This window comes from Trichogramma pretiosum, unplaced genomic scaffold (genome assembly GCF_000599845.2).
Source record: "Trichogramma pretiosum strain Unisexual culture from Peru unplaced genomic scaffold, Tpre_2.0 scaffold6, whole genome shotgun sequence".
Classification (NCBI taxonomy): Eukaryota; Metazoa; Arthropoda; class Insecta; order Hymenoptera; family Trichogrammatidae; genus Trichogramma; species Trichogramma pretiosum.
The window spans coordinates 1788441-1814839 of NW_019641678.1; the positions used below are offsets into that span (position 1 = coordinate 1788441).

General features: G+C 37.6%; 4 protein-coding genes across 6 annotated transcripts in view; 2 read left to right on the forward strand and 2 right to left on the reverse strand.

Annotated features, from left to right (window-relative positions):
• Positions 1–13261, reverse strand: part of LOC106657972 (Kv channel-interacting protein 2) — a 29893-nt gene extending 16632 nt beyond the window's left edge. Inside the window, exons 1-2 of the mRNA XM_014379703.2 lie at positions 12675–13261; positions 10311–10784 (exon numbers count right to left, since the gene is read on the reverse strand). Of these exons, the coding sequence (XP_014235189.1) occupies positions 10311–10475 (165 nt within the window). The 5' untranslated portion in view covers positions 10476–10784; positions 12675–13261. The remainder of the gene's footprint in view (positions 1–10310; positions 10785–12674) is intronic.
• Positions 13262–14720: 1459 nt separating this feature from the next.
• On the forward strand, positions 14721–15682 carry LOC106657932 (28S ribosomal protein S18c, mitochondrial). Its single transcript, XM_014379647.2, has 4 exons — positions 14721–14962; positions 15044–15093; positions 15172–15379; positions 15467–15682. Exons 1-4 carry the CDS (start codon positions 14869–14871, stop codon positions 15556–15558), a joined length of 444 nt encoding a protein of 147 aa, XP_014235133.1. The 5' UTR covers positions 14721–14868; the 3' UTR covers positions 15559–15682.
• On the forward strand, positions 15679–18262 carry LOC106658018 (leucine-rich repeat-containing protein 45-like). Its single transcript, XM_014379801.2, has 4 exons — positions 15679–16007; positions 16086–16549; positions 16618–18028; positions 18097–18262. Exons 1-4 carry the CDS (start codon positions 15916–15918, stop codon positions 18185–18187), a joined length of 2058 nt encoding a protein of 685 aa, XP_014235287.1. The 5' UTR covers positions 15679–15915; the 3' UTR covers positions 18188–18262.
• Positions 18263–18354: 92 nt separating this feature from the next.
• LOC106658019 overlaps positions 18355–26399 on the reverse strand; it is a 30850-nt gene continuing 22805 nt past the window's right edge. Inside the window, exons 1-5 of one of the 3 annotated variants that reach the window (XM_023460777.1) lie at positions 26042–26141; positions 25769–25933; positions 21435–21988; positions 20519–21226; positions 18355–20440 (exon numbers count right to left, since the gene is read on the reverse strand). In XM_023460777.1, coding sequence (XP_023316545.1) covers positions 20056–20440; positions 20519–21226; positions 21435–21943 — 1602 coding nt within the window. In that variant the 5' untranslated portion in view covers positions 21944–21988; positions 25769–25933; positions 26042–26141 and the 3' untranslated portion in view covers positions 18355–20055. Of the gene's footprint in view, positions 20441–20518; positions 21227–21434; positions 21989–25768; positions 25934–26041; positions 26149–26399 lie in introns of those variants that run through there. The other 2 variants (XM_023460779.1, XM_023460778.1) reach the window with 2 other exon arrangements.

The window sequence follows — 26399 nt, forward strand, 5'->3', positions numbered from 1 at the left end:
TGTTTTGCCGCGCGTCGCGCCCAAGCGGCAAAATAAAAGTTCGACGCCGTCTGTTTATCGTGTAAGCTACAAAGTGTACATATACAGAGCACTACTCGTGCCTTTTCAGAGCTTTTAGAGCGTTTCAAGAGACACGTATCGCGTGGATATTTAATATTTCATACGCACGCTCGGGCACCTGCGTGTATGTGAGAGAGAGAGAAAAGCGCCACCTCGACAATAATTCGAACGCCAGACAGAATTTATACATGTTGTGCATGTGTATAGCTACACGCCCATGCGGATGCACTGTTGCGGGAATGATTTATTATTCAAACGCTGCTTTTTATAGTCGCGCGCAATTGCAAGCTCTGCGCTATATACCTGTGATGCATCTGTATTGGTCTGGGCGTGCAGCCCAAGTCACGCGACTTTGTGAATGCACCGTATGTATAATACGTTCAAGAGAGGCAGTATAACTATTCGGAAAAAAATGGAAACTTGCATACGCGGAAGCTCGTAAACGACTTTGCACAACCTCTACCCATTTTGTGCTTGTGGCTGACATTATTGCTCGTGTTAAGCCAACTCATATTGCCAAATGCATATCTTTCGAAGGAATTGAAAAACATCTAGCTCGTGGTGGCGTATATCAATTATGTAGTGGCTAGTTCGGAGGCCAAACCGCACAAGCCAATCTTTAAAATTACTCGCTTATTCGCAATTTTCTCTTCGCTAAGAAAGAGAGAGAGAGAGAGAGAGAGAGAGAGCGAGGGAGAGAAAGAAAAGTTACGAGTTCCAGGGCCTTTCAAAGAAGTTGGCTTATTCGTTTTGCACGAATAATTGGACAAGTTTGATCACGTCTTCTTTTCCTCTCGAAGCCCAACAAGAGCGGCTAATTAATGCAACTATCGATGAAAATGAGATTGCCCGACCGAGTACTCGTGCTAATCACAAGTTTTGCCCATTTGCGTATCGTTCGAAAACTCGACGACAATCTCGTATCTCGCATACAAAATTGTCTTGCGAGAGACTCACCACTGCTCTACGAGTTCGGAGGGTGGATATGGTTTGGACCACTGCCAAGAGAAATCCACGATGTGCGAGAGAGAATAGCTGCGAGGGCTAAAGCTACGTATATAGAGATAGAGTCGTTCCTTGATGTACACACTAGTAGAAACAGTAGCACAGCGGCGGCGGTGGCAGCGGGGCAGTGGGTATATACTATATAGTTGTATAGCAGAATATATACGTATCGGCGGAAGGAAGGTGATTAACAAGCTGCAACAGCAGCAGCTCCGACAGATGCTACCTGCAACTCGTACATGTACTCTGCGCATAACCACTGTATGTACTGCTACAGCTACAGCTACTGCTGAGGCTGCGATCTCTTTGTCTCTGTCTGTGATTTGTACTCGCTTCAAGTCACATTGTCTATGTGCATGTGCACTCGCATGTATACACGTGCTTGGCTATGCAATGACTGCGTCGACCTTTTGTACATGGATTTCTAGAATGTATGAATTGAATATTTTTTGCTTCCACCGATTGGAAATATCAACTTTCTTTTATATTTCAAATCGATATTGCAGGCTCGAAATTTCTATTTTTAATTCGGTCGAAGAAACGGAAGAACCATGATAATTAGTCGACAAAACCCTCTTGTCTTTTGATTTAATAACAAATCCAAATAGTACCATAATGGCTGTGACCAAATAATTTACGGCTGGACATTAAATTCGAATTCCTATGTACGAATAAGTCAAATATGATTAATGAAATCGAAGAAAAAACAGCAAATGAACAAAGTTCAAAGATTAAAAGAGCAACGAAAGTAGTGCAGATTTCAACAGGACGAGAAAGAAAAAAATAAAAATTGTAAGAGTCAGTCCGTATTTCTAGTAATTTTGCTTCAATTTTATTTTCGTTAGACTGGAGCTTTGGTTCATATATACACACTAACACACGTTCAACCGTATAACTATAACAGTGGCAGCAGTAGCAGCAGCACAAGTTGTCGTTGATACGTCGTTAATAACGGGCATGAAATTCGAGCGAGGCGCGAAGCTTTTCACACTTACGTATCGAGGAAAAGCTACGAATCAACGTCAGAAGGATAAATGGTTTGTCGATATCGTTCTTAGTAGTAGAAAAATAGCCGATGTACATACGTACAAGCCGGTGGCACCTGGCACATCGAAATCTCGTTGTTTTAATTATGCGCTTGTGCGACAGGAAAACATCGCAAGCTTCTAAGAGCCTTGAAGATAATCGCAAATACGTTAAATATGAAACAACAATCGTAAAGTCGAGTAGGCTAGATTTTACGAGCTTTTACGGGATCGTTCAACCCTCCACGCATTCGCTCGTAGAGACACTTTTAGTTTAACGTTTTATAGGATGTAGCTGCTCTAACTACTAAAACATGCTCACACACGTACTCAGCGTACGCTTGCGACAACACCAGTACGTTATAAAACGCGAATACTTTTTCCTTGCACTGGCTCCTGGCCAAATTTTTATGATTGTATTCCGACATGTAAACGTGACACACGCGCACACGTCTTAAGCCTATTATATGTTTCAAAGACATGAACGTGCAAGAGTTTATCATTGATATTCACGTGATTAGAAATCGACGAGAAACTCGTCACGCTTTTTAACCTATTGAGTCCGTGCTGACAGTAATTTTTAACTAACACGTACGCGGCACGATTGAGTTTTCAGGATACAACATCGCGCACGCGCGCTCTTACAGCGAGCGAATTCGGTAAACATTTGAAAAGGCAACTCAGCGCATAAAACATACGGCAAGTTTTCGAGACCCGGAACAATCATGTCAAAAGCCTCGGCTGCACTGCTTGCATGCATGCAAGTCGAGCAAACAGCAACAAGCACTTGGGAAACAATAACTCCTCTGTGCATACCTCCAATCAGAGAGATATACACTATGTGTATAGTGCTATGTTGGTGTATGTACAGCAGTACGATATTATATTACGCACACGCTATCGCTTGCTCTTATTTTCTACTCTGTTCACATTTATCGATCATCGATCGTTCAGCGTCGATTGTCGCGTCTAGTTATTCCGAATTATATTTTCGAATCGTTATACTTTCGAAAATCCATATTTAATGACGATTGATTTTTGCTTTCATGGCTAACGTAAATAAATAAATCATTACGGAAGAGCGCCAAATTTACTAAATGGTACACTTCATCTTGTGACATTTTTAATTAAGTAATGTGTACTTCAATTGTATTCAGCATTTTAGGAAATGCAACAATTATTGCTAACATTTTAACGTTATCCAACTTTATATAGTTTTTCCGAAATTTCATTGTTGAATACTTGGACTTCATTGGAAAAAAAATTTTTTTGTACAACTACACATTTCTCATAAAAAACACAAATGCAATCCACGATAAAACTTAATTGTTTTTGAGAAAAATCTGAAAAAGATAATTGGACTCAAAATTGTGTTATAAAACATACGATAGTAGATAAAAGTCGAGAATTTTTCAATGGTGGGAATAGAACAGCATCGAAACTCCGCCTAAATTGGTGACGACCAAGTGTGAAGTCTAGGAAATGAAGCAAACAATCAGTTTCATTTGCGCCTTTGAATTATACACACCATGGGAGCTCACATTTTATTTTACATTACTGAGATCTTGCAAAATCTTCAAAATCCACCCCAATTACCGCTAGACGACGATTCCGCAGTGATTTCAATGGAAAAATACAGGGAAGTAAAAGACAAGTATAATAGAAGTGACACTATCACCAACAGCGATAGTTGTACTAGCTTTGACGGCGGCACTAGCTGTGGTAGTGTCACCAGAAATGATACAAGTACCATCCGCGAATGTAGCTCTAGCTCCGACAGCGTCACTAAAAGTGATAAAAGCTCCATCGACGAATTTAGCTCTAACTATGATAGTGACAAAAAATGTATTATTGATATTATCGATGCCTTAATTCATGAAAGTCGCAACAATAAAGTAAATAATGAGAAAAGTAACGATGGAAGTAAGCATTACAGATGTGACAGCATCATAAGCTCTATCAGTACCAGTGACACCGCATTATCTACAACTGCAAATACCGAAAAACGTGCTTATGACTACTGCAAATTAATTGATGAAAGTACCAGTGATCAAAGTGAAAGTGAAAGTGTCAATGGAAGTAATAATAGGAATGAAAGCTATGATAAAGACAAAAATGTCCCGAATAATACTCTTGACAACCGTGTACATGACACAATGAGTAAAAATAGCTTTAGCTCTGATAGTAACACGAACTGTTCGAGTTGCATTAGCTCCGACAGTAGCACAAACTGTTCCAGTTGCATTAGCTCTGACAGTAGCACAAACTGTTCCAGTAGCTTTAGCTCTGATAGTAACACGAGCTGTTCCAGTGGCATTAGCTCCGACAGTAGCACAAACTGTTCCAGTTGCATTAGCTCCGATAGTAGCGCGAGCTGTTCTAGTTGCACTAGCTCTGACAGTACCACTACGGCTGATAGTAATACCAGCAGTACCAGTTACATGTGTGATGATTTGAACCGTAGCGATTATAACATCAATGACAGCTACATTGCCATTGACTCGGACAGTAGTATTATGGACATTTCAAGCTCACTTAACCGTTCAAGGTCTTACATCTCATCAAGTAATTCTGACGATTAATGATGTGATTGATATAGACACGATCATATCACGTCAACCCGACGCAGTAATTATAGTTCACGTTAAATGAATAATAATTAGTTTAATTATTACTGAAAACTATAAATGTATTGCCAAAAAATAAGTCGTATATTAAATAAACAATAGCAATACATTCGACGTACATGATAAGCAATCCATCGCATTAAGGTACATACGAAGCGTCGTCCAACGAACAGACCATAAAACAACTGGAGCAACGTATTATTGCAGATGCAAGACTAAAGGCAGCAGTATCTCCAAGTAATTGAGTAAAAAGTGATACACTTAAACTATAAGAATGTAAATAAATCGACCGCTAAGAGGAATACTCTTATGGCTTATTATCTCATATTATGCGTCTTATTGCTTAGCAAAAATTATTTATATAATCATAATTTAAACTACCATTTCTGGGTCTATATGACTGAAATAGATAAACATGTATAATTTAAAATAGAAAAACAATTTTAAAGTAAATATTTGCAAAATCATTCTTCGTTATTCAATGTTATTTTCGACGTTTTACTTAATATATTAATAGTGCAAAATAATTAATTTAGCACTCTTCATTTTCACATAAAAAGATACATACATGCATTCTGTGTATTAATTTTTGTAATGTACTCAATAAATATGCATATCACACCATTAATAATTATTTCTAAATTTATTTATCTAGGGTACTTATACCAGTGATTGACCGCTTTCGACCAGTAAATGAACACTTTTGGATGTGCAATAACTATATTTTCCTTGTTAAATTATGATCGAGCATAGAAAACAAGATGCATCGTTCACTAAAGAATTGAATTAAATCCATACAAATATATTTTTAATTGTTTTTCATATGATATTTTTCAAAATGGTCATTTACTGGTACCCGGTCATTGATTGGTCTGACTACCCTATATGCATTCGGGTAACTGTAAAAATTTCACCGATTGTAAATTGATATAGGGTACTTGGACTAGTGATTGACCGTTTCCGACCAGTAAATAACCACTTTTGGATGTGCAATAATCATTCTTTTATCTTGTTATATGATAATTGGACATAGAAAGCAAGATACTTAGTTCGCTGAAGAATTGAATAACGACCATACAAATATAATTTTAATTGTTTTTCATATCATATTTTCCAAAATGTTCATTCACTGGTACCCGGTCATTGATTGGTCCGACTACCCAAATTAAAATCTTAACATCAATTACATAAAAACATTCCTAGTTATCCATACTTTAAAATTTTTTATGGAGTGAATATATGTGAACGTGATTGACATGTCGATAATATTCTTATATTATATACAGATAATTAATACTTCATAAGCGAGTGTAAATACATGGGCAAATACCATGAAGGTTACAGTAGGGGAGCATTTAAAATTGATCACTGAGTGTCCCTGCTCACTCTCTCACTAAGCCTCCATTTATGAAGGTAAATCGAGCGTACACCAACGGAATTTTGAATGGCAAAATATAAAAACCCAGGCTGATTTTCTGGCAGAACAATTTTCACATTTGAAGGAGCGTGCGGAAAAGGACACGCATGTACCGTATCGGGAGCAACGAATTTGTATAAAAGCTTCCGCTGGCAAGCGGACGCTCATGATTTATTTAATGCGTTCGTGTACTTTTTCGTGCTTCAAGCTATTTTTTACTCCATTTTATTTGGACTGACTGAAAAATTCTTGCTTTTCCGTTCATAAATATGATCAAGGTATATCATATTTCGGACGGTACTTTTATTTATTCGCGGCTCGGGCTGTGCATAATTAAGATTAAAGGTTTTTGATTCGACTGAGAGAGCGAGAGGGTAAAAATGTGCCGAGTTTTTTGGACCATGAATCTTTTTGTGTGTACTGAAAGTTCTTTAGGTGCTGACCTAGAAGAGCCTCGCTAAGAATCTAGCCTGTGTGCGCGTCTTTAAAGTGGATTAAAAGGGGTGCTTCTCGATAAGTTTTAAATCTCTTCTTCTCGCGCTCGAAATTTAAATAATATATGCTTATAAGTATGGAACATTGATTTGATTCGTTTTAGGATAAGACATGCTACGTCCTTGTAGAATATAGTTTTTTTTTTACTGTAACGCATATGTTTTAGAAGAAATACAAAGGCACATATATTAGGCGTGGTTAGTAAATACACCTTACATACACACGAAAATGGTATGGGCGTATAAATATTTTAGCTTAGCCTCCGGGCAACCTTGAGCGCCAAGCAAATCCTTGAGTAAGAATTTCCCCGCAAAATCGGCTTGGCTCTCGAGAGACTAGCCCTTCCCATTGAGCGAAATAATATCGATTGCAGCGTTACGTAGGTACGTGTGGGCTTTTATACATCTCTGCGTTTACATAATTATCAAATAGCGTCTGTATAGATCTATAGAGCTGTGCTAGAGTCAGTTTGGATAATGCCTCGTCGTAGAAGTGCAGGCGCCGAGGCTTAATTCGGCTATATATACGCGAGTTGATGAGCAGTGGAACACGCCGCAGCAAGATAATTGGCCTGTCACTCGCATATTATATATGTGTAGGTGTGTGTACGTTGGTAGTGACAGAAACTGCTTAGCTTATCGCACGCGCTCGCTGCAGCAGCCCTCACCAGGCAGCCAATGACGACTGCGACGCAAACGACGACGACGATGAGCCCAACCCTGCATCTACAGCGCCCAGGAACGATTGTCTCGCTGTATATGCTATAGCGTGTGCAGTGCAATTAGTCGAGTTTAAGCGCAAAGAGAAATTCGAAATTCAGCTCGGAACTGCGGATGCAAATGAGCCATGTATACGCGTGTTCGCGCGTGTAAGAGTTTAACCAGGTTTCCGTATCTCGTCGAGAGATGCGCTCATGGAAGTATTATAAATCGAGATTTATTCGCCGCAAATTTATGCACGAAACTTGGCGCAAGTGCGTGTACATGCGCGCCTGACTAAACAGCGAGCTGCGCTACTACATTATATGCTCGCTAAATACGTCCCAGAATTGCTCGACGCAAAAACAAAAGCTCGCAGGGGCCGGCTAACCAAGATAATGCAATCCTTGTTATTTCATTTTCCATGCATTTTCGTATAATATTACGTATGCGAGGAGACTACAGTGGAAAAGGCTTTAAATAACTGTAAATTTTACGATAGCTCGACGATCAAAGCTAATAAATTCGTAACGAGAGTTGAGTTTTGGCTTCTCGTGACTCGTGAGCACGAGTACTTTGGGGGGAGGAAAGCCACAAAACGACCGTAACCCATTCTCTCTTTCCCTCGGCTCCATGCCACTCGCTCTTTCGCGTGTAATCGTGAGCTTGCGTGACGGATGAGCAAGTCCCTCTCGCCTCACCTTGAAAGTCATCGCATCGTAGCTCGACCTCGTTGCGGGATACTCGTGGATTCCAAATATACACTTGTATATCAAACATATGTACATACGCAAATGTATTTGTTTCTCTAAGCCACTGCTATATTCATGTGATACAAAGTTTTGCATATTTTTTATCACTGTGTAAATGAATATGGAAAATTTTATATCCCGAAGGGTGGGCGAGTATGTGGCACGCCTGCGGCTGAATTAATTTATCGTGTTCGTATATAGGTATGCGTCAAATGTTTTGTTTTCACGCGCACTTTCATCGATCCTGTTTTCAGCAAATGTACAAATACATTGCAATTTTATATCATCACTCGGAGTTTTATTTCACTCGGCTTTGAGATTCAAAAAAATGTATGTCGATGTATAATTGGATGCAATTCGGTATAAAAAATATAGATGTAAGAAAACAGTTGCGTCCATGACTTTGTAAAAATAAGCGCGTAGGCATATTTCATTGTGCCCTTGTGAGAGCGTTACTTGTGTCCAAGAATAATTTAACGATTTTGATAAATCGAGCCAGCCTGTAGCTGCCCCCTATGAATAATAAAACATTAGATTATAACTCATGGGCAACGCGAACAGCTCGTGTTATTGTTCATCGGGAAATTCTTGTATTACAAGTACGTCACGTGCGGCAACTGAGCGCCCTAGAGTTCGAGTCGTTAAAGACCTCCTTCCCTCGTCTTCTTCGGTCTTTTTTTTACTACCCGCTCTTACGACCAGCACAACGAGCACATCGGGTACTACTTATCGTTCTACAATCATAGGAAATTACCCGTCATCCTTACAAGCCATTTGTTCTTGTTCGGGTTTTTTTTTCTCCGGTGGGTCCTGGCAAAAAATTTTTTCTCTTATTTTTCTCTTTTTCTATCCGTTTTTGTTCATTCCACGTCGATCGATTCGATGATATGTGTCTTTTATACGTGAAACGACGATGCGAAGTAATTGATAATACATTATGAGCGGACGTGCGATACATAATAAGTCAGCGAGCTTTTTCTCATCATTTAGAACACATTTTCTCATTGATGCACGTCAGAGTATCGAGCTTTATGAGTGCTCATCGCAATGAAGGCGAAATATGAAAAGCGAAAAATAGTTGGGGCTCTTTATCATCATTCATTCATAAGAGAGAGAGAGAGAGAGAGAGAGACTAGCCTCTCCCCTCTAACCCTATTCTTTTCATTGAGGTGCAGATCGCTGAAAGGGTCAGCACTTGCAATTTTATTTCATTCCCGATAATATATAATTGCATATCGTGTACGAGAATCGGAATGCAGAGAGTAATTCGAGAAAGACGATTGCTTGCGAAAAAAATGAATATCTCTTTACCTTTAAAAAAAAAACTCGTTCAAGTATTGGTTAAGATAAAGCTTTTAATAACTGCTTGTGTGTATATTGTACATTTGTTCGATCATGTGACCCAGTAAACTTTGCATGCCATTGTGTACAAGCTGTGCGCATGATGTGTGCATATAATATAAAAGCTCATGTGCATAACGGCAAGGTGTGCAACGCGTGCGTTACGACCTTCGCTGTATGAACTATAGTGCAGCCAGCCACGCGGTTGTGTAAGGAAGAGCATCGCGAGCGGCCGAGTATAATTCCAAATTGAAACGTAAATTCATGATCGAGTAATATGAACGCGCGCGTCGATAAGCAATTTACAATATAAATGTACGTGCGCGCGCCAGATTGTTTCAATATTTCAAAATAATTTATAATTATTGATAGTCAGTGCGTACATAAATGAAATACGTGATATAACGATTTTGTGCAAAATTGAAATTGAAATTTGCGCACCAGAGTGGCAGAACCGGCAGCAACGCGGCGACTCTCGACGGTGACGCGCAGAAAGGTAATGTTAATTGAGCGCAAACGCACACATTGTGTCCAGTCTATAAACGCACACGTTGCGATATAATCACAAATTTGCGTGCGGAATAGAGTCGATCTTTCTGCACTATGAGCACGTTCATATGGAAAAAAAGCGATCGAGACAGAGAGAAAGATAGAAAGGAAAATTTATCCTTGGCAATATTTTTTTCCACTTCTCTACGTAGTGTATGGAAGCAAGCTGAGATTTATCACTTCCAAGTAATTAAATTGTCTACCCTCTCTCTCTCTCTTCGCACTTTTTCTCTCGGTTCGCGAGCAAATTTTGACATTTTTATTGTGCTTTATGCACTTGCGCGCGTTCACCCAATCATAACCCATTTTGATTTGATTAATGATCGATATTAAAGGCTTACCTGCTTGAATCCTCGATACATGACTCTGATTTCTTGTCTAGAGAACTTGGTCTGCCTAAGGAGCTCCTCGAGCGCCACTGGCCTGGTCGTCTGGTGACGAGCTCGGGCGCTTTCAAATTCGAACAGGGCCTCCTCGGGGCCCGGCGAATCTGGTGGCGTCGCCATTGAACACTTTTATATTTTTATTTAAACAATACGTTGAATAAGTAGAAACTTGATGAGAATAGTTGACTATTCGTTACTCGGTAGCATCGATATCGGTCTTTCGTTTCCCTCTCTCGTGTCTTCAATCACGCGTGTTCGCGCACAAAATCAAGCACTCACTGATTTCGTACGCACTCGTGTGTGGCTAAGTGCACGCTTAGTAGTTGCAAGTAGAGGCTTATGCGCCGCTGACCTTGATTGTCGACGATTCACGTTCCAATAGTCGAGGAGCTGTTCTCTCCTCGGCGCTCATTTTTTTTCACTCTTCCTCTGCAAAAGAAAACAAAAGGAACACGGGGCATATTTATTGATCTTTCTGACATCAATTAAAAGACGATTACAAATTCATTTAAACGCGTCAATCGAGTTCTCGCGCGAAATGGCTCATTAGCAGCCCACCTCCTCGCCTCCTCTCCGCGCTAGCTAGCAGCAATAGCTGTGCTAGAAACGTTAGAGTGCGACTACGCTTTATTACAGCAGCTGGCCAAAAGCTTTGCAAGCTCGAGACAGTTTAAGTAGCCGGTCACTCTTGCTACGGCTAAAACTTGAATATTTTATTGCTTTTATAATGCTATAATATATTATTTGCCTTTGATATTAAGAACTACAATCACCATCATAGTCAAGAGCAATAATTATTTACACTAATTTTTTAACAATATATGAGTTGTCTTTGTCCTAACATAACTGTCGCTACACAATCGACATACTTATATCGAGTGAATTTCCGAAAAATTACTTTAGTTTTTTCACTTGCTATACTTTTAGCTGCACAGTACAGTTTTGATCGCGGACTACAATGGAAAAAAAGTAAATGAAAAATAGATGTCGAGTATTCAAGAATGCGAAACAAAGCAATGTAAAATCTTCGAATTGGAATGTGAGTCAAACAAGTTTACAAGCGCGCTAGCCTCACTTCTCACACACTTTACATATTTATACTTGGTTACATATTTCAAGTTTTCCAAAGTTCAGATGTTCCAATTGCTGCTGCTTTTGCAGCTTCGTACGCTCTGGAATTTTTGCTGAATTTCGCCACTTTTGTCACTTTTTATAAGACTCGACTGCAGGTGTTTAAAAAAAAAAAAAAAAAAAAATACATAACGCGTATAGAACGCGTTGGAATAATTTAGTGATGACTTCTGTTAATTCAATCCCCGTATACTAATGTTTCAAAAGTCGACAAGTGACTTTTTTCCCTCGAGAGGGAGAAAGCGATGTAATCCAATAAAAGTCGGCTGACCTCGCTGATTTTTAAAGCTTTCTATTTCCTTTATAGCGGCGTAATTTGTTTAACAAAAAAAAACCTTTTGACCTTGACTCGGCTCCGAGTGATATATTGCATTACATAGCCTGGAGGAGCTGCAACTACTTACGATCGTACTCTTTCGCTAGTACACGGTAAGGAGTAGTATACATACGCATGCAGGAGTACTTAATTCCACGCGTACGTAGGTGGATGTATCATGCACACGCGGATACATATTTACGCGACACAGTGTGCGGCCCTCAACGCGCACGCGAAATTTTGCAATTAATATCTCATAATCCCATGGGCAAAGTAATAAGTCGATTATTAAAAACTTGCGCGCGCACGTATATAAGCTGGCTGTTATAATAATTTACCCTCCCTCCTCCCTCTTTCCTTTCCCTCCTCCTGTCCCCATGTATACACGTATAAACGCGAGGGGCTGGATATAATAATGCAATAACATCGTTGACGTCGCGCGTAATCCTATAATAATTTGATCGAAAAAAAGGCCACAGAGATTATTCTCTCGCAGGCGAGAGAATGAGAGCTCGAAAGATAATAAAGTCAATGCTAATGACGAGCTCGATTCATGGGTTACGCCGAGTATATTTTCTTTTGCGCGAGTCCAGTCTCCTTGTGCAGCTGAGCTTCTTTGCAGCATAATTAAATAGCGCAAAAGCGCCGAGAAAGGAAAGGAAAATGTGACGGAGAAAAGATCGAGTTGGAGGAAAGACGGCGTTGGTTGGAAGCGTACGAGCTCCACCTACGCTCTCGAGGCCGTCCGATGTGGCCGTGCACGCATATATTCAAGGACTGCAGCACTGCGTGTACGCGAGCTAGCGCATCTACACCGAGACAGCGGAGACGCGCGCGTCTCGAGTATCATACAGGCCGTGCAAAAAGCTCACCTGTTTGGCAAAATGTTCCTTCAAGCCTCCAACGACTTTATTCCAGCTTCTCTTGCACAGGCTGGCATCGAGTCGAGTCCTTTTTTCGCGCTCGGAGCTTGGAACGCCGGGCGTCAAACGTCCACCGTGATCGAATAGCAGCCTCGCTGTAGCCGCGTGCACGAATCGCTCCTCGTTGTTGACGTTTTCTTCGATGTCGTCTTGGCTCTCGTAGTCGTCGTTGTCGTCGTCGTCGTCGTCGTCTTCTTTGTCACAGTCGCATCTACGAGCTGCTCCATCGTATCGAAACGGAGATAAGCGCGAACCTCCCCGAGTTTCAATGCGAGCAATGACTATTGGACACAAGACCGATGAATCGAACGGGCATCAGCGAAATATCATATTTCAAACGAAGCCTCCAAGAGAACTATAATGAAATTATTGATGCACTCCATTAAAAGACGACATGTCTTGATTTTCCTCTGGCAGTTACACAGACAATTGCAGACACTCACGCACACGCATAGAGCACAGACACACCGAACACAAATCAAAGTCGCGCGCGCGGTCTATCGTCCAACGCTGGACCGCAACGTTAACCGGACGACGTCGAGTCGCTGACTGGCCGTCCGTCGCTCGCCGTCGATTCTGCACTGTGCCAAAGCGAGAGGGAAAGAGGCGGGCGTTGCATCTCCTCTGCAGACTCTGCACCTATCCTATACCTACATACCTACCGCCCGGCAATTGGCGCGCCGGCGCAGCACAACATTCCGTACGCAGTATCATCGTCCGAGTCAAACACTGCCACTAATAGTTTTTGCACTGGCTCTTGTAACGCGTGTACTGCGCGGCTGCAATCAGGGAAAAGCAGCGGCTTCTCGCCCAACGAATTATGTTCGATTTCGATTGTCGCTTAGGTCCTTTCGTGTACATGCCGTTTCGGCAACTAGTGCATGAGCCCTCGAGGGAGAGATGAAGCGCCTTGTTTTCCTCCGACATATCTGCAGGCCAGAGTGCTTTCTGTAACCGGTGAATATGCGTTTCATCGAACGCAGTATACACCGAATTGACTTTCAAAGTCAAGTTACACAACTAAACCTCTGCCTCTTGAAAAGTTTAGTAAACTCTTTTAAAATTAGACTGTCTTAAAGGATCATTCTGTTTCACACCAATCAAAGAAACATGATTCTTTGCATTTGTATTGAAGAATTAACGCTACAAGTAAATCTGATTTTTTTCCTTACAGTAATCTTTGATAACTGGTTTCAGTATTGAACTAACTGAACCAAATTTTTCGTGTTCAATAAAGTAACTTTTGAAATTTGTAAAAAAAGTTTTTATTTGACGTTGATCCACGTCTGCATCTCCATAAGCATTTGAGAAAAGCCTTTAATATTACCTGCGATTTAAATAAAAAGATTTATATTAAAAAAGTGTTTTGTTTTCTATGCTATTAACTATTGTTGAAGTAATCCGAATAAAAAATAATAATAATGATTGATATCGATGAGAAAAAATTTTAAAAATTCGCTATTAAAACTATTAACAACTATTAATAACTAATTAAAATTATTAATTTAAAAGAATGAAAATATTCGAAATACTTAATATGTTAAAGGTTCCAAAGATATCTATTTATGTAAAAAATAACCATGAGCAGAATTTAAACTTGAAGTAATCGATCGATCGATCCAGGAGTTTTTTAATGATAAAAATGGATAACGACTAAAAAAACTTGAATACAGATTTTGACTGACTTGGCATTCGAATTTCTATATCAAATTTTAGGACTTGATTTTAAAAGTTATAAGCAATTAGAAAATACAAAAGAATCGATTTTTTGAAAGTTATTAAAATTTCTGATCCAGAGACTGATTGATTGATCGAGTTACAGAGCTCACATCTTGCAGTTCATAAAGCAGGGACACTATGCGGAGTGCGGACATTAATTTTGTTCCTGGAACATGAATTGGAACAAGTATAAGCATATAGATTCAACATTCGAATGGGACAAAATTTTGAATTTAAGAGCAAACTAAGACCTCGTTTCAAATCCATCATTCCGTTCGCTTCTACTGTTCTGCCTTCTGCTGTCTGCAACTTTCTATAGTGATTCGTTCATTCGTTTTGTACGGATCACCATAAACTTTTGGCAGTTTGCATTGGAATTTTGTTTTTTTTTTTTTTTAATTTAACGTACAAGTTAACTGTCAAAATGTCAGTGATGCACATTATGTCAAGCTTACGAATTGTAGTAAGCAATAGAGTAGGAATGATTGTTAATCGCAATTTACACAATCCCGGTAGAGGTTAGTTTTAATACATGTTTAAGAATTTGTTTATTGTTTACAATTTTTTTAAACATTTTAAAATTTATCGCTCAATTGTAGTTACTTCATCAATTGCGTCGCCAGCAAAAACTTCCGAGGATAGAGATGCTGTATGTAAACACTCCATAGAACATTGTCTTTAATATTTAGTTAATTTAATTCAAATTTAACAAGAATTATTGTTTCAGCCCATTGAAATGGAAAATCCTTACACACAAAAAAAAGAAAAGTGCATTTTGTGTAAATATAACATTGAGCCTGATTACAAAAATGTTAGATTAATTTCTCAATTTCAAAGTCGCTATACTGGTAGAGTCTACGCTAAACATATAACAGGCCTGTGTCAAGCACAGCAAGAAAAAGTTGAAAGAGAAATACATAAGGCTCAACATGCTGGTAAATTGATTCAAACATTTGTCTTTAATTTTTTAACTATAGTAATTTTTCAAGAATAAGTTAAATTTGAAAAAACTATGTTTACAGGTATGATGGGTTATTACACAAAAGAAGCTGAATTCGTTGACGATCCTATGCTTTTTGATATTGACAATCCATTTAGACCACATAAATATTAATTGTGATCTTGTATGTTGTGTAAAATAACTTTATTGTTTTGTATATATGTTAAATTTTACTTGAAAGTAAAATTATTTATAAGACTTGATGCTACTTGTAAATTTACATAAATGCTTGCTACAAAAATTACAAAAAAAAAATAAAACCATCTATATAAAATATACGATTTCTACAAATATTTAAATGTTCAATATCAAATTCACATAGCTCAAAGATAGCGCTACTGTTTGTTATGTTTTTTTTCGTTCCCGGGGTAACCGCGCTCAAGCGTGCACATGTTCGACGCCGTTACTAAACCTGCTTACCCCTAATGTTACTGTACGTGATGTTATTATGTTAAAAATTAAAACGAGAAAATGCTCGACGATGCAGATCTTTTTGCACAATTGTGTCGAAAACGCGGCATTATTGCAGAACCAGACATTGTAAAGGCCGTCAAGACGAGTTGGTAAGTTTGAATATTATACTGAAACCTTTCAAAATTTTATCAATGAACTGCAGCTCAATATCAAAATAACATTTTTAGTACGACTGGCCAACTCTTTCTTGGAAACACATCAATTATAGCTGGTCTCTGTGATATAATTGCACAAGTATTAACATCCAGTTCTAATATAAAAGTGTTGGATCTCAGCGATTGCATGCTACTTTCAAAAGGCTTAACTTCCATATTCAAAGCGTTATCTCAGGGTTCTAGTGTTCATTCACTATTTCTTAAAGGCAACAATATAAGTGGTCATTTAGTTGATCAATTAGGTGAACTTTTCTTAAGCAACAATACTCTCAAAATTGTACATATTGAATGGAACAATCTTGGAGGGCAGGTACAATCATTTAGTAAATTTTGTACTGGTCTAGCAAGGAATCATCACATTGAAGAATTAGACTTAAGGTACAATCAAATATCAACCTTATGTGCAGATGCCTTAGCAGCAGCCTTTATAACTAATAAAAATTTAAAACGAGTGGATTTGTCTTGGAATTCTTTGGGTCGGTATCATTTTTAACAACGGTAAAATTGAACCCATGCTGCAATACTTATTAAGTGATTTTTTCAGGTATGACGGGTGGTCAGAAAATCCTTCAAGGCATTAAACAAAATTATAATATAGTCACACTTAATGTTAAAGGCAACTGTATTCCAAGTGATATACATTCAGCAATCAAAGAGCAAATAATGGAAAATCAAAAAAGGAAAATACTTGCTGAAAAACCAAAAAGTATTTTTCATATACAAGATCGGGTTTCAGTGGATTCAAGTGAAGATGATAATCAAGTGATGGTCAGTAAGAAAAAACATAAAAAGAAAAAAGAAAAAGAAAAGGCAAGAACACATTTATTGGAAGAACACAGAGGAACACCATTGGGCAATTCTGGCAACGATGATGAGGAAAATTCTAAAAAATCAAGTAATAGAAGTAACACTTATGTTAATGAAAAAATTCAAACCTTAAATCAAATGTTATTGGAAAGATCTGCTGCCATTGACGTTTTGAAAACTGAAATAGATACAGTAAATAGTGAATTAAAAATTATAGAAACAGAAAACAGAGATCTGAAATCTGAAATAGAAAAATTGAAGAAAGAGAACAATAACATTTTAGAGGAAAGAAGTACAGAAATAGAAAATTTGAAAAAATATAATCTTAAAGAAAAAGAAAATTGGAAAGAAACTTTCAAAGAGCTTGAAGAATTCAATCATAATAACATTAAATTAAAACAAGAAGCAGAAAATAAACTTAGAACATATGAAAAAGAATTACGAAAATCTGCATTAGAATTACAATCTTTAAAAGAAAAACACTCATCGACAGTACAATCATTAGAAGATACTATATCCGATTGTAAGACAGAGGTACACAGAGTTAAAAGAGAAGCTGCAGAGAAAGAAACTCGATATCGTATAGAAACAAACGCCCTGAAAGAAACATTAAAAGAGACTACTGACGCTCTGGAGAAATGTCAAGAACAACTGCAAAAGCTTAGAAATGATCTGCGTGAGTCCCATGAAATACAAACCAAACTTAAAATTAAAACCGATGATGCTGAACGCTTTGCAGCCCGTACTGCTAAAATAGAGGAATCATTAATAAAATCCAAAGAGGAGCGAGATAAATTGGAAGATAAACTTCAAGAATCAAGAAAATTAGTGGCTACATTGCAAAAACAAGTGATAAAATTGCAAGAAGAATCTATAGAGCCGCAGAAACGATATGAATCTTTAAGACTAGAGTTGCAAATTGAAAGAGAGAAGTCAGAAAATTTAAAGAAAGATATACTTGAAGAACGATCGAGATTAAAAGAACAAAACGAACAATTACAAAAAATGATAAATCAAATTAATAATTTATATGCTCAACTTAGTGAGGCACAAAAAAACCATAGTGAGGCCTTGAGAGTAAAGAACGGTGAGATTGACAAATTGAAAAATACCATTGCACAAAAAACCAGAGATCTTGATGAATACAAGTAAGTTGTGCCACTTTCAATTTCTTCAAACAAAAAACTGTTAATATAAATGCAGTCACTATTTTCAGATCTGAGCAAGTTCAGCGAGCTCATCAGTTTCAAGCAGCCATCTCAAAGTATCTTGGTGGATTTAACGAAAGTAACGCTCAAATTTCTTGAGCGGTACTAATTTATTGTACAAAGTTAACGAAAATTACATATAACTTAGTGCCGAGATTCTTTTGTGAATAGAAAAAGATAATCTATTTTCTAATGCTTTGAATGCAACAAAATAAGTGTTCTATGTTATAATATGTACAGGTCAACAAAATGAGAATCAATACTCGTGATTTAATAAATAGTTTTATGATTTATTTCTTTTTAATTATGAACATTTTTTTTTAATCATGTTCAATGGTAAAAACAAAGTATGCAAATCGATCGTTTAATGCAAAAACGAACATATTTTAAAAAATTGGCAGTTGAAGGCGCCTGGTCAGTCTCTTGTATATAATTTTTTTTGACTATCGTCCAAAATATTTATAAACCAAATAATATAGTACAATTCAATAAATATATAATTCATTATAGCTATATTATATACATTTTTTATACCATTAATCAAGTTCGCTTAATTCGCTGCGAATCGGTTGTTTGAAAAATAATTACTAGAGCCATGCTCCAAACAAAACGTTTTCTGGTTTCTAATATAGAAACAGTACAAAAACCTATGTGCAACATTCAATTATATTAAGAGTACAAAAAACAGTCACGCACATGTAACACAACTTTTACGCATAAATCAAATTTTTCTACTTACACAAAACAAACACATTGTTATCAATAGCTAAATACGAAGTTAACTTTTCATTCGGAGAAACTTTATTTTGAATCTTAACTGTGCGATTGACGAGTTTTGGCAATTACAAAATTAATATTTAACTTGAAATATCATATTATTCAATTGAAGTTAATCAATTGTGTAAGAATCAGTGAAAACCATAAAGAATGGTTAATTCGATTCTATTAATAAGTAAATTTAATCAATTTTATTATTCTAAATTTATTACTAATACTCGCATAAAAGTATTTTCTTTCTAGCTAGGTGGATTTTATTAAATAATTGGCATTGATGAAAATTTTTATAAAGCTTAAATTACTCTGAGAATAACGTTCTATAGTAATAAAATAATTTTTCTATTTTTTTACTCAGAGTTTGACATATTCATAGAAAAATACGGTTCAATTCTCTAAGATGAAATTGTTATTTACAATTCACGTAAATTACTTTGTACTGTACATTAATCAAATGAATAGAAAAATAAACAAAGCAATAAAATCATGAATGCATCATTAAAAATAACGATTTCGTTTGAAAATACCATTCAATCGTTTAAAATGCAATTTATCTTTTTTAATTTTTCCTATCTTTAAACACACGAATTTAAAAAGATCTCTAATTCGTATTAAAAAATAATTCTATTTGGTCAAAATCTACGATCTGATGCAAGTTTCCTCTGCACAGCATAATTTAAATTCAATTTTAATACATATAAGCTTCGGGATTTGAAATGAAAGTATTATAGTTTTAATAAGCAAAAACTTAAAATACTGAAAAAATGTTTCATGTATGTTGTAAATTTTTTTGTAGAAAGTAGTTGCTTTTAATTTGAAGGTATTTCCATGTGATATATTTTAAAATAAAACATATCACAGTAAATAATTTAACTTTAATTTAAAAAAAAAACCAAAATAACTGATTTTAAAAGAGATAATCTACTACTTTCTACTTTAAGTTTTTACTTGCGTAAGTTAGACTAGATATTTTTTCTTCTAGAATAGTTAATACATAAAGTGAGTTACTCAAAACATTCAATCTCTCACTAGAAAGGACTTATATTTATTACATATATTTTTAACTCGTTCTAAAAAACATATTCATATGCTGATGCAAAGGAAACTATTTTCTCAAATAATTTCAAACAAATCGCACCTTCCACATCATTCACTCTTATATTCCTTTCTAAATCCTTTGGAAAACACTCTTTTCACATCGTATAAGGATATTCCTCGATATAAGCTTTTACACGTTGAGGTAATTTCTGTATTTGTGAAGACAATATTTTGCGATTCTTGAAAACGGATATTCTTGATAGATGAGATAAAGACCGAACACTCTTCAAAATAGGTTCTTCTAGGCACATTTTTGAATGCATTTCACCATAATAACCTACCCAAACACTTTGATATCGGCCAGTTGGGTTTTTAGAGTAGGCAATATAATGTTCAATCATTCTAATTGGGCATGGAAATATTGGTACTTTGTTCCAACCTGGATGCAGAATGGTATCAAAACTGAAACAACCATTCACGTATGATATCCTAACGGCAATGTGTCCGGATGTCGTCTTTATCGATAAAGAAAAGGTGAACCTAGAACGGTGAACATAACGTTTAATTAACATGACTTTTGAAAAATTGGTGTTTATTTTCTACGGATAAAAAACAAACCTTTTATCGCTACTGTCGCGCAATAACCATCTTCCTATAGGTGCATTTTTAAGTAAAACGTCCGCTTGACTCCATGTGAAATTTTCGTAATACCATCCACTCGCAAGTAGAGTTTTTTTGATATCCTTAAGTCTTGCAATTTCGGGTTCCGTCAGAATTCTCATTTCACTGTCGCCCGGGGGTGAAATCCAATGCATCGCTATCGTGAATTCATCGAAATTTATGATTCCACCGCCGAAGAAATGACAAAACGGAATAGTGCGCTTTGCATAAACGCATTTGTTCGAATTGCCGTTGTCGTTCATATCATTTGACTGATACCCTTTGCTACACCAGCAGCAGGCATTGATATTTCGACAGGCTAGTATACTAGAGATAACTTTGTGACATATTGAGTGATCACAGCAATTGACATTGCAATGACTGCGACAGCAACTATTGCTATTATTTTCGTTATAACTATTGTTTTCTTTACTACAGCAATTGTGATTTTCGGTGCACATATTGATTTTATCTGGTGATGAAGAATCTTTAGAAACTTCAGAGACTTCAGAGACTTCAGGGACTTTAGAAGTTTCTGAACTTACGCAAGTTTCAGGAGTAATGAATATTGCTGAAGTCGTTCCACAGTAGCTCGTTTCAGTTGAGTTTTCATCATCCACTGTACAAGGTATAGTAGTAATAAATGTAGGCGGTAGTTGTATCATACTGCAAAATAGAATAAAAATTACATGTTAGAAATTTTATATAATCTGTGACGGATGCAGACAGCGACTAAAGTGTACGTTAAGCGCGAAAAACGTACGATTATGGCAAATGATAGCAAATTAAGTGTGACTTGTATGTTACAGTGTCGAACGAAAAGAAGAGAGAAACCATTTGAAAGATTTGCCTGTAAAGAAAAATAATTGCGTACCGGCACAAAGATTCCAGATCCTTGCCACTGATGAGCGGTTGTTCCTCAACGGGTTTTTGCTTGACCAAGCAATCACCACCAGACGAAAAGGTTTTAATGTGTACTCGTTGTACGTTGACGAGGTGCATTCCGGCTTCAGGATCTCCGTCGAAGCTAGTGGTGGGTGGACAATCGTTGAACAAGATTATTCCCCCGCCAGACAAGATTTTCGTTTGGCTTGAAATTTTGGTAGTAGGAGGATCCACCGATACTTCACAGGACAAACGAGTAATATTAGGCTCCTGTGAGGTGGTTGACATATATTCGTCTAGGCTAGTGTTGTCGCTGTAGCCACAGTCGCTACCGTAGATACTACTGGCAACCTCATCGCTGTCATAGAAGTCGTAGTTGTATTCCGCGCTGCAAATGCAGGCGTGTACATTGACGACTTGACTACACCTCGAACATGTGAAGAACAATGATATGTTGCTGCCGTTGTCAGCTTGAGTGTCCTCGAATTCCTTCATCATTGCGGAATCGATGTCCTCGTAACTGCAGTCTTCGCCATCCAAGTCCTGCAAAATAAAAACAAAAGTTAAATTAAACTAAATAATACGAGAAAAATAAAGGTCTTTATGGTCTTATTTTATATTAGACATAGATTAATGGTTATGGTAAAATATTTCAAAAGTAAAGGAAAAAATGCCATCCACCGCTTGTTTTTGAAAAGCCAATAAAATTTCGTCTATCAATTTATTATTTCGGTATACGCGTGTCCATGATCGAGCTGTATGAAATTCATATCTAGAGTAAGCAAATGTAGCTAACATGTAGGAAAGATATAATATTATATAAAAATTTGTTATGGAACTTCTTGACGGTTGTACAGTATATTATACCCCTTTTCTGATATGAGCTATTTTTCAACGCCTAACAATACCCTAGTTACGCGTTTTTTGCGAACACTTTTTTGTTTCTCGCGCGCATGTTCTTCGACAACAGACAGAGGAAAAGAAAGAGAGAGAGAGAGAGAGCTCCAAGAAAAAAATAATGCGAAACTTGTGCGAAGGTTGCAGAATAGAAGTCTCATAACACATAAAAAACATTCAAACACGGGCAGAAGTATGTAAGTGAGCGAGAAAATTATTCCGTGAAAAACTTTCACGAATTTGGGTCAGCGTTGCGCGACTGAATAAACACTTTGCAGATACCGCTTGCAGATTTACTTGCATAATGTCATCTCTACGCTATGCAAAATACACGACCGAATGTGCATGGTCAGTTTTGGGCGTAGGCGAGCTCGCAAGAACGTTTTCGTGTAGCTTGGGAATATTTGGAAATTGTTCTCTTACTTTTAGAAAAAGAAGATCTGCAAATGTCGGCGAGAGGCTAAAAACCCTTTGCCACCTATATCTTTGGAATACACATAATACTTTGGGCCACAGGCACACGTGTGTTGTATAGTCGACAGCGGTATGGCAGCAGAAAAGAGAGAAAGAGGCAAGAGCAGCAGCCAGCAACAATTTCGCGGAAGCGGCAGTCGCTGCGAACCGAGCCACATTACCACGAACTCTCCTCTTGCTCTCTTATATAGCTGTCGCAATTCTATATGCTTCAGCCGTAAGCGCGCGCCGGCCAGAAGGCCAACAGTCTCGGAGTATTCAGCCATAGCAATGAAGTCACAATCATTTTTTGGACGAGAAATGCAATGCTTAGAAACCAGCTGTGTGGTCAATTCCACAAGTGCATCAAGGGAAGAAGCCTCAAGCCCCCTTTCAATTTTACTTTTGTGCGAATGTAAAAATGATAAAAGAGAGAGCCTCACACGTGTATGCTCCAAGGTATATATTGGTACACCAATACACTCATGCGAATAATACAATGTAAGTTTTAATGATTCTGAGAAGGCGATAAATACACTTACATGTGTATAAATGGGGAAAAATAGGAAAAATTGAATGTGATTTCAAGGAATCGAGAAGATTAGCATCTAATGCAAAGATATACGCGCACGTTTACATTTAGGTGTACCGTAAATATACATTACATATACGCCGGAAATCGTTCGAATTCGTATGAGAACTACCTATGTCGTGTGTTTTGGCCTGGCTACCTATCTTCCGAATTTTCGTATTTTATAGTTTAACGAATTTATAATTATTCATCATAATCGGCGACGAATGAGTCATCCACTTATGCACGCAGGTAATATGTGCCTCATTTTTCTTGTTGGTAAAAATATTTTCAGAAGACATTATCGCTGCTTGAAACGTATGGAAAGACTCATTAATACACGTAACGGAAGTGTAATCGATGCTTTCGATTGTCCTTCCATCGATAACTCTCTGACGCGTGTACTTTCTCCCCTCCTTCCACTTTTTTTGCCATTTCCCTCACTCGTAATCTCGAGGCAGGCATAAATCATAACACATCCGGTTTTCCGTGAATTGAATCGAGCATGTTTGTATATATTGAAGAAGATATACGCCAGTTACTGAAGTATTTCAAAAGATTAAGTAACATTTTATTTTTTGTTTTAACGCCGTTATTACCGAATGCATACATACGCATACATGTATACTTGACAGCATTTCGGTTTATTGTTCCGATTTTTATTCCAAGGTTCATAAATTAACAATCTCGGTTAATCTGTGATCTAGTCGTAACGCGATGATAAAAACCAATGACACTGACCCACAATAATTTGAAATATTGCACGCCAAGTAATTTTTTTTTTCGCCGAGACTGCGTGTGCTAGCAATGGCCTTGTAAACTGTGGTGAGCTCGAGTCAAAACACACATCAAATTCTTTTATAGATAGTTTGAAATAAATCATCAAATCGACACTTTAAAAAATTTCTTGTTTTCAGGTATATACAAGTGACTATCTATACTTTTCACTCGAATGCTCAATGCCGAATCGAATTATCAATGTGAAAAAATTGCTAATATCATTTAGTTGTTTCACAAGTATCGATTGATCGTCCATTAAAGAACAATTAAACCCTGGATTTTTTCTTCATTTCATGGTTCGCTTAATCGGTTATAAGTAAATTTACAATTTCGTTCGGTTCGATGAAAACATAACGATTTGAGATCAGCTCTTTTCCAGGTAATTAAACGCCGCACACTTCGACTGATGTATATAGAATGCCTCAAATTCGAAGGAAAAAAATACTTGTCTCTCGTTCGCAGGTCGGATACCCGCGTGTTTTCCCAATAATGCTTACAAGCAGAAGAATCGTAAAAAAAAAGAATGTGCATGCGTGAGAGAGAGAGAGAGAGAGAGAATCGTAACCGAAAAAATTGATTCTTGCGTGCACTTTGCGTGAAAAATGTTGCAAAAATTGTGTCTAGACTTTGCTCGCTCGAAAGTGAAAGAGAGAATACACAAGTTTTGCTGCTGCCAGACGATCGTCATCATAATCATCATCATAAAGTTAAAATTACGAACACCCAAGAGAACTCCTCACGAGTGAGAGAGTGCAAAGGAGAGAAGAGAAAGAGAGTTGTGTATGTACTCACATATACTACAGTATACATATCTAAAGCGTCAAACTTCTGAGAAAAGTCGACTGGAACCGAGAAGTAGCAGAGCCGAGGCAGCTGTGTCGAGTCTTTTTCTCTTTAAAAAAGGTACAGAAAACGAAGTAGAGAGAAGATATACCTGGCCGAAAAACCAGAGAGCCTCGCGAAATCTATAGACCGCATCTATTATTTTGTCGTTCTTAGTTGTCGAGTATACGAACAAAAAAGTTTCAAAAAATAAACTGCGTTATGATGTCTCAATAAAATGGTATTATGACAATTTTCAATTTTTTCAAAGTACAAATGTACGATAGAATTTGCAAGACAATATTGATAACCATATATTACTATACTATCCAAACTCCTGCATTTGCCTCCATTTCTTTGGGCTCATTGTATACGCCATACATAAGATAGGAAATGTATACTTGTGCATGTACCCACGTTGGTGATTGCGAGAGTGTATGTGTGTGCGAATGCTCATAGTACCAAGAAATATGTGTATATGTATAGGTAGTGCTGGCTTGGCCGACGGGAGAGAAATCGCGGATCTTGCCTTCGCCGCGCGCGCGCACCGCTGCTGTTCGTCCGTGGAATTCGCGCCGTTGAATTCCTTCTTTTTTTTTTTTCTTACTCTTTCTCTTTCTCTTTTACTAATTCGCGTTACTGTATGCTGCTTCTTTGCTATGTATACTGTTCGTATATGAGTTCTCCGCTAAAGCAAACTACTTTAATCATACTTGAAGGTATCCTCTAACGCGATTCGATCTGTTAATAACGAAGTTAATTTCCTCAAGATCCTTTGATCATGCATAAAAAAAACTTGCCTCGATCAGTTTTAGTAGCTTTTTTGGCCTCCGTCGTGAAATAGGGGTTCAAACGCTAAGCACGAAATTATCAACGCGTACTTTTGACACAAGCACTCTAGTATACACACGAAGTAATGCACAATACACTTTTTTGCTATATCACTGATCCCGTGAAACAAGATCCTGTTTAAAAAATTCAAAAAGAGTAATCACACCATTTACACTCTGAATTACAATGGTCTACACAATAAAAAGGGTAATACTGCAACAGATAACAATTGAGCTGCTTACATGCGTAGTTGATAACTGACTACTGCATCTTTTGGCACGCTCCGGCCAAGTATGTCTTCACGCGTCCTACGACGTCGAGTGACTGACTGGCATCGGCGCGTCTGAATGAATGTATATAATTGCCGCCGCCACGGAATCGACGGCGGCTCGGCCTGTGTTGCGTCGGCAGTCAGCACTCGGCGTGTGTCATGTCTGTGTGTATTGGTGCTCGCACGAGCAGCGTTCAAAAAGATCTCTCGGTGTAGGCGTGACTGTACTGTTGATGTAGTAGTGCAAAACGTTGCGCACGCCGCACCGCGGCCCGATCGAGTACTCGTTTCAGCGCCAAACGATGGCTGTTACTGCTCTGTATATAGAG

Bases quoted from the DNA above. Each gene is read 5' to 3' on its own strand.
- LOC106657932 (XM_014379647.2), top strand. From the start codon at position 14,869: ATGTCAGTGATGCACATTATGTCAAGCTTACGAATTGTAGTAAGCAAT. The intron at 15,094-15,171 runs GTATGTAAACAC...TTATTGTTTCAG, and splicing joins CTTCCGAGGATAGAGATGCT to CCCATTGAAATGGAAAATCC. The intron at 15,380-15,466 runs GTAAATTGATTC...CTATGTTTACAG, and splicing joins ACATAAGGCTCAACATGCTG to GTATGATGGGTTATTACACA.
- LOC106658018 (XM_014379801.2), top strand. From the start codon at position 15,916: ATGCTCGACGATGCAGATCTTTTTGCACAATTGTGTCGAAAACGCGGC. The intron at 16,008-16,085 runs GTAAGTTTGAAT...TAACATTTTTAG, and splicing joins AAGGCCGTCAAGACGAGTTG to TACGACTGGCCAACTCTTTC. The intron at 16,550-16,617 runs GTCGGTATCATT...TGATTTTTTCAG, and splicing joins TTTGTCTTGGAATTCTTTGG to GTATGACGGGTGGTCAGAAA.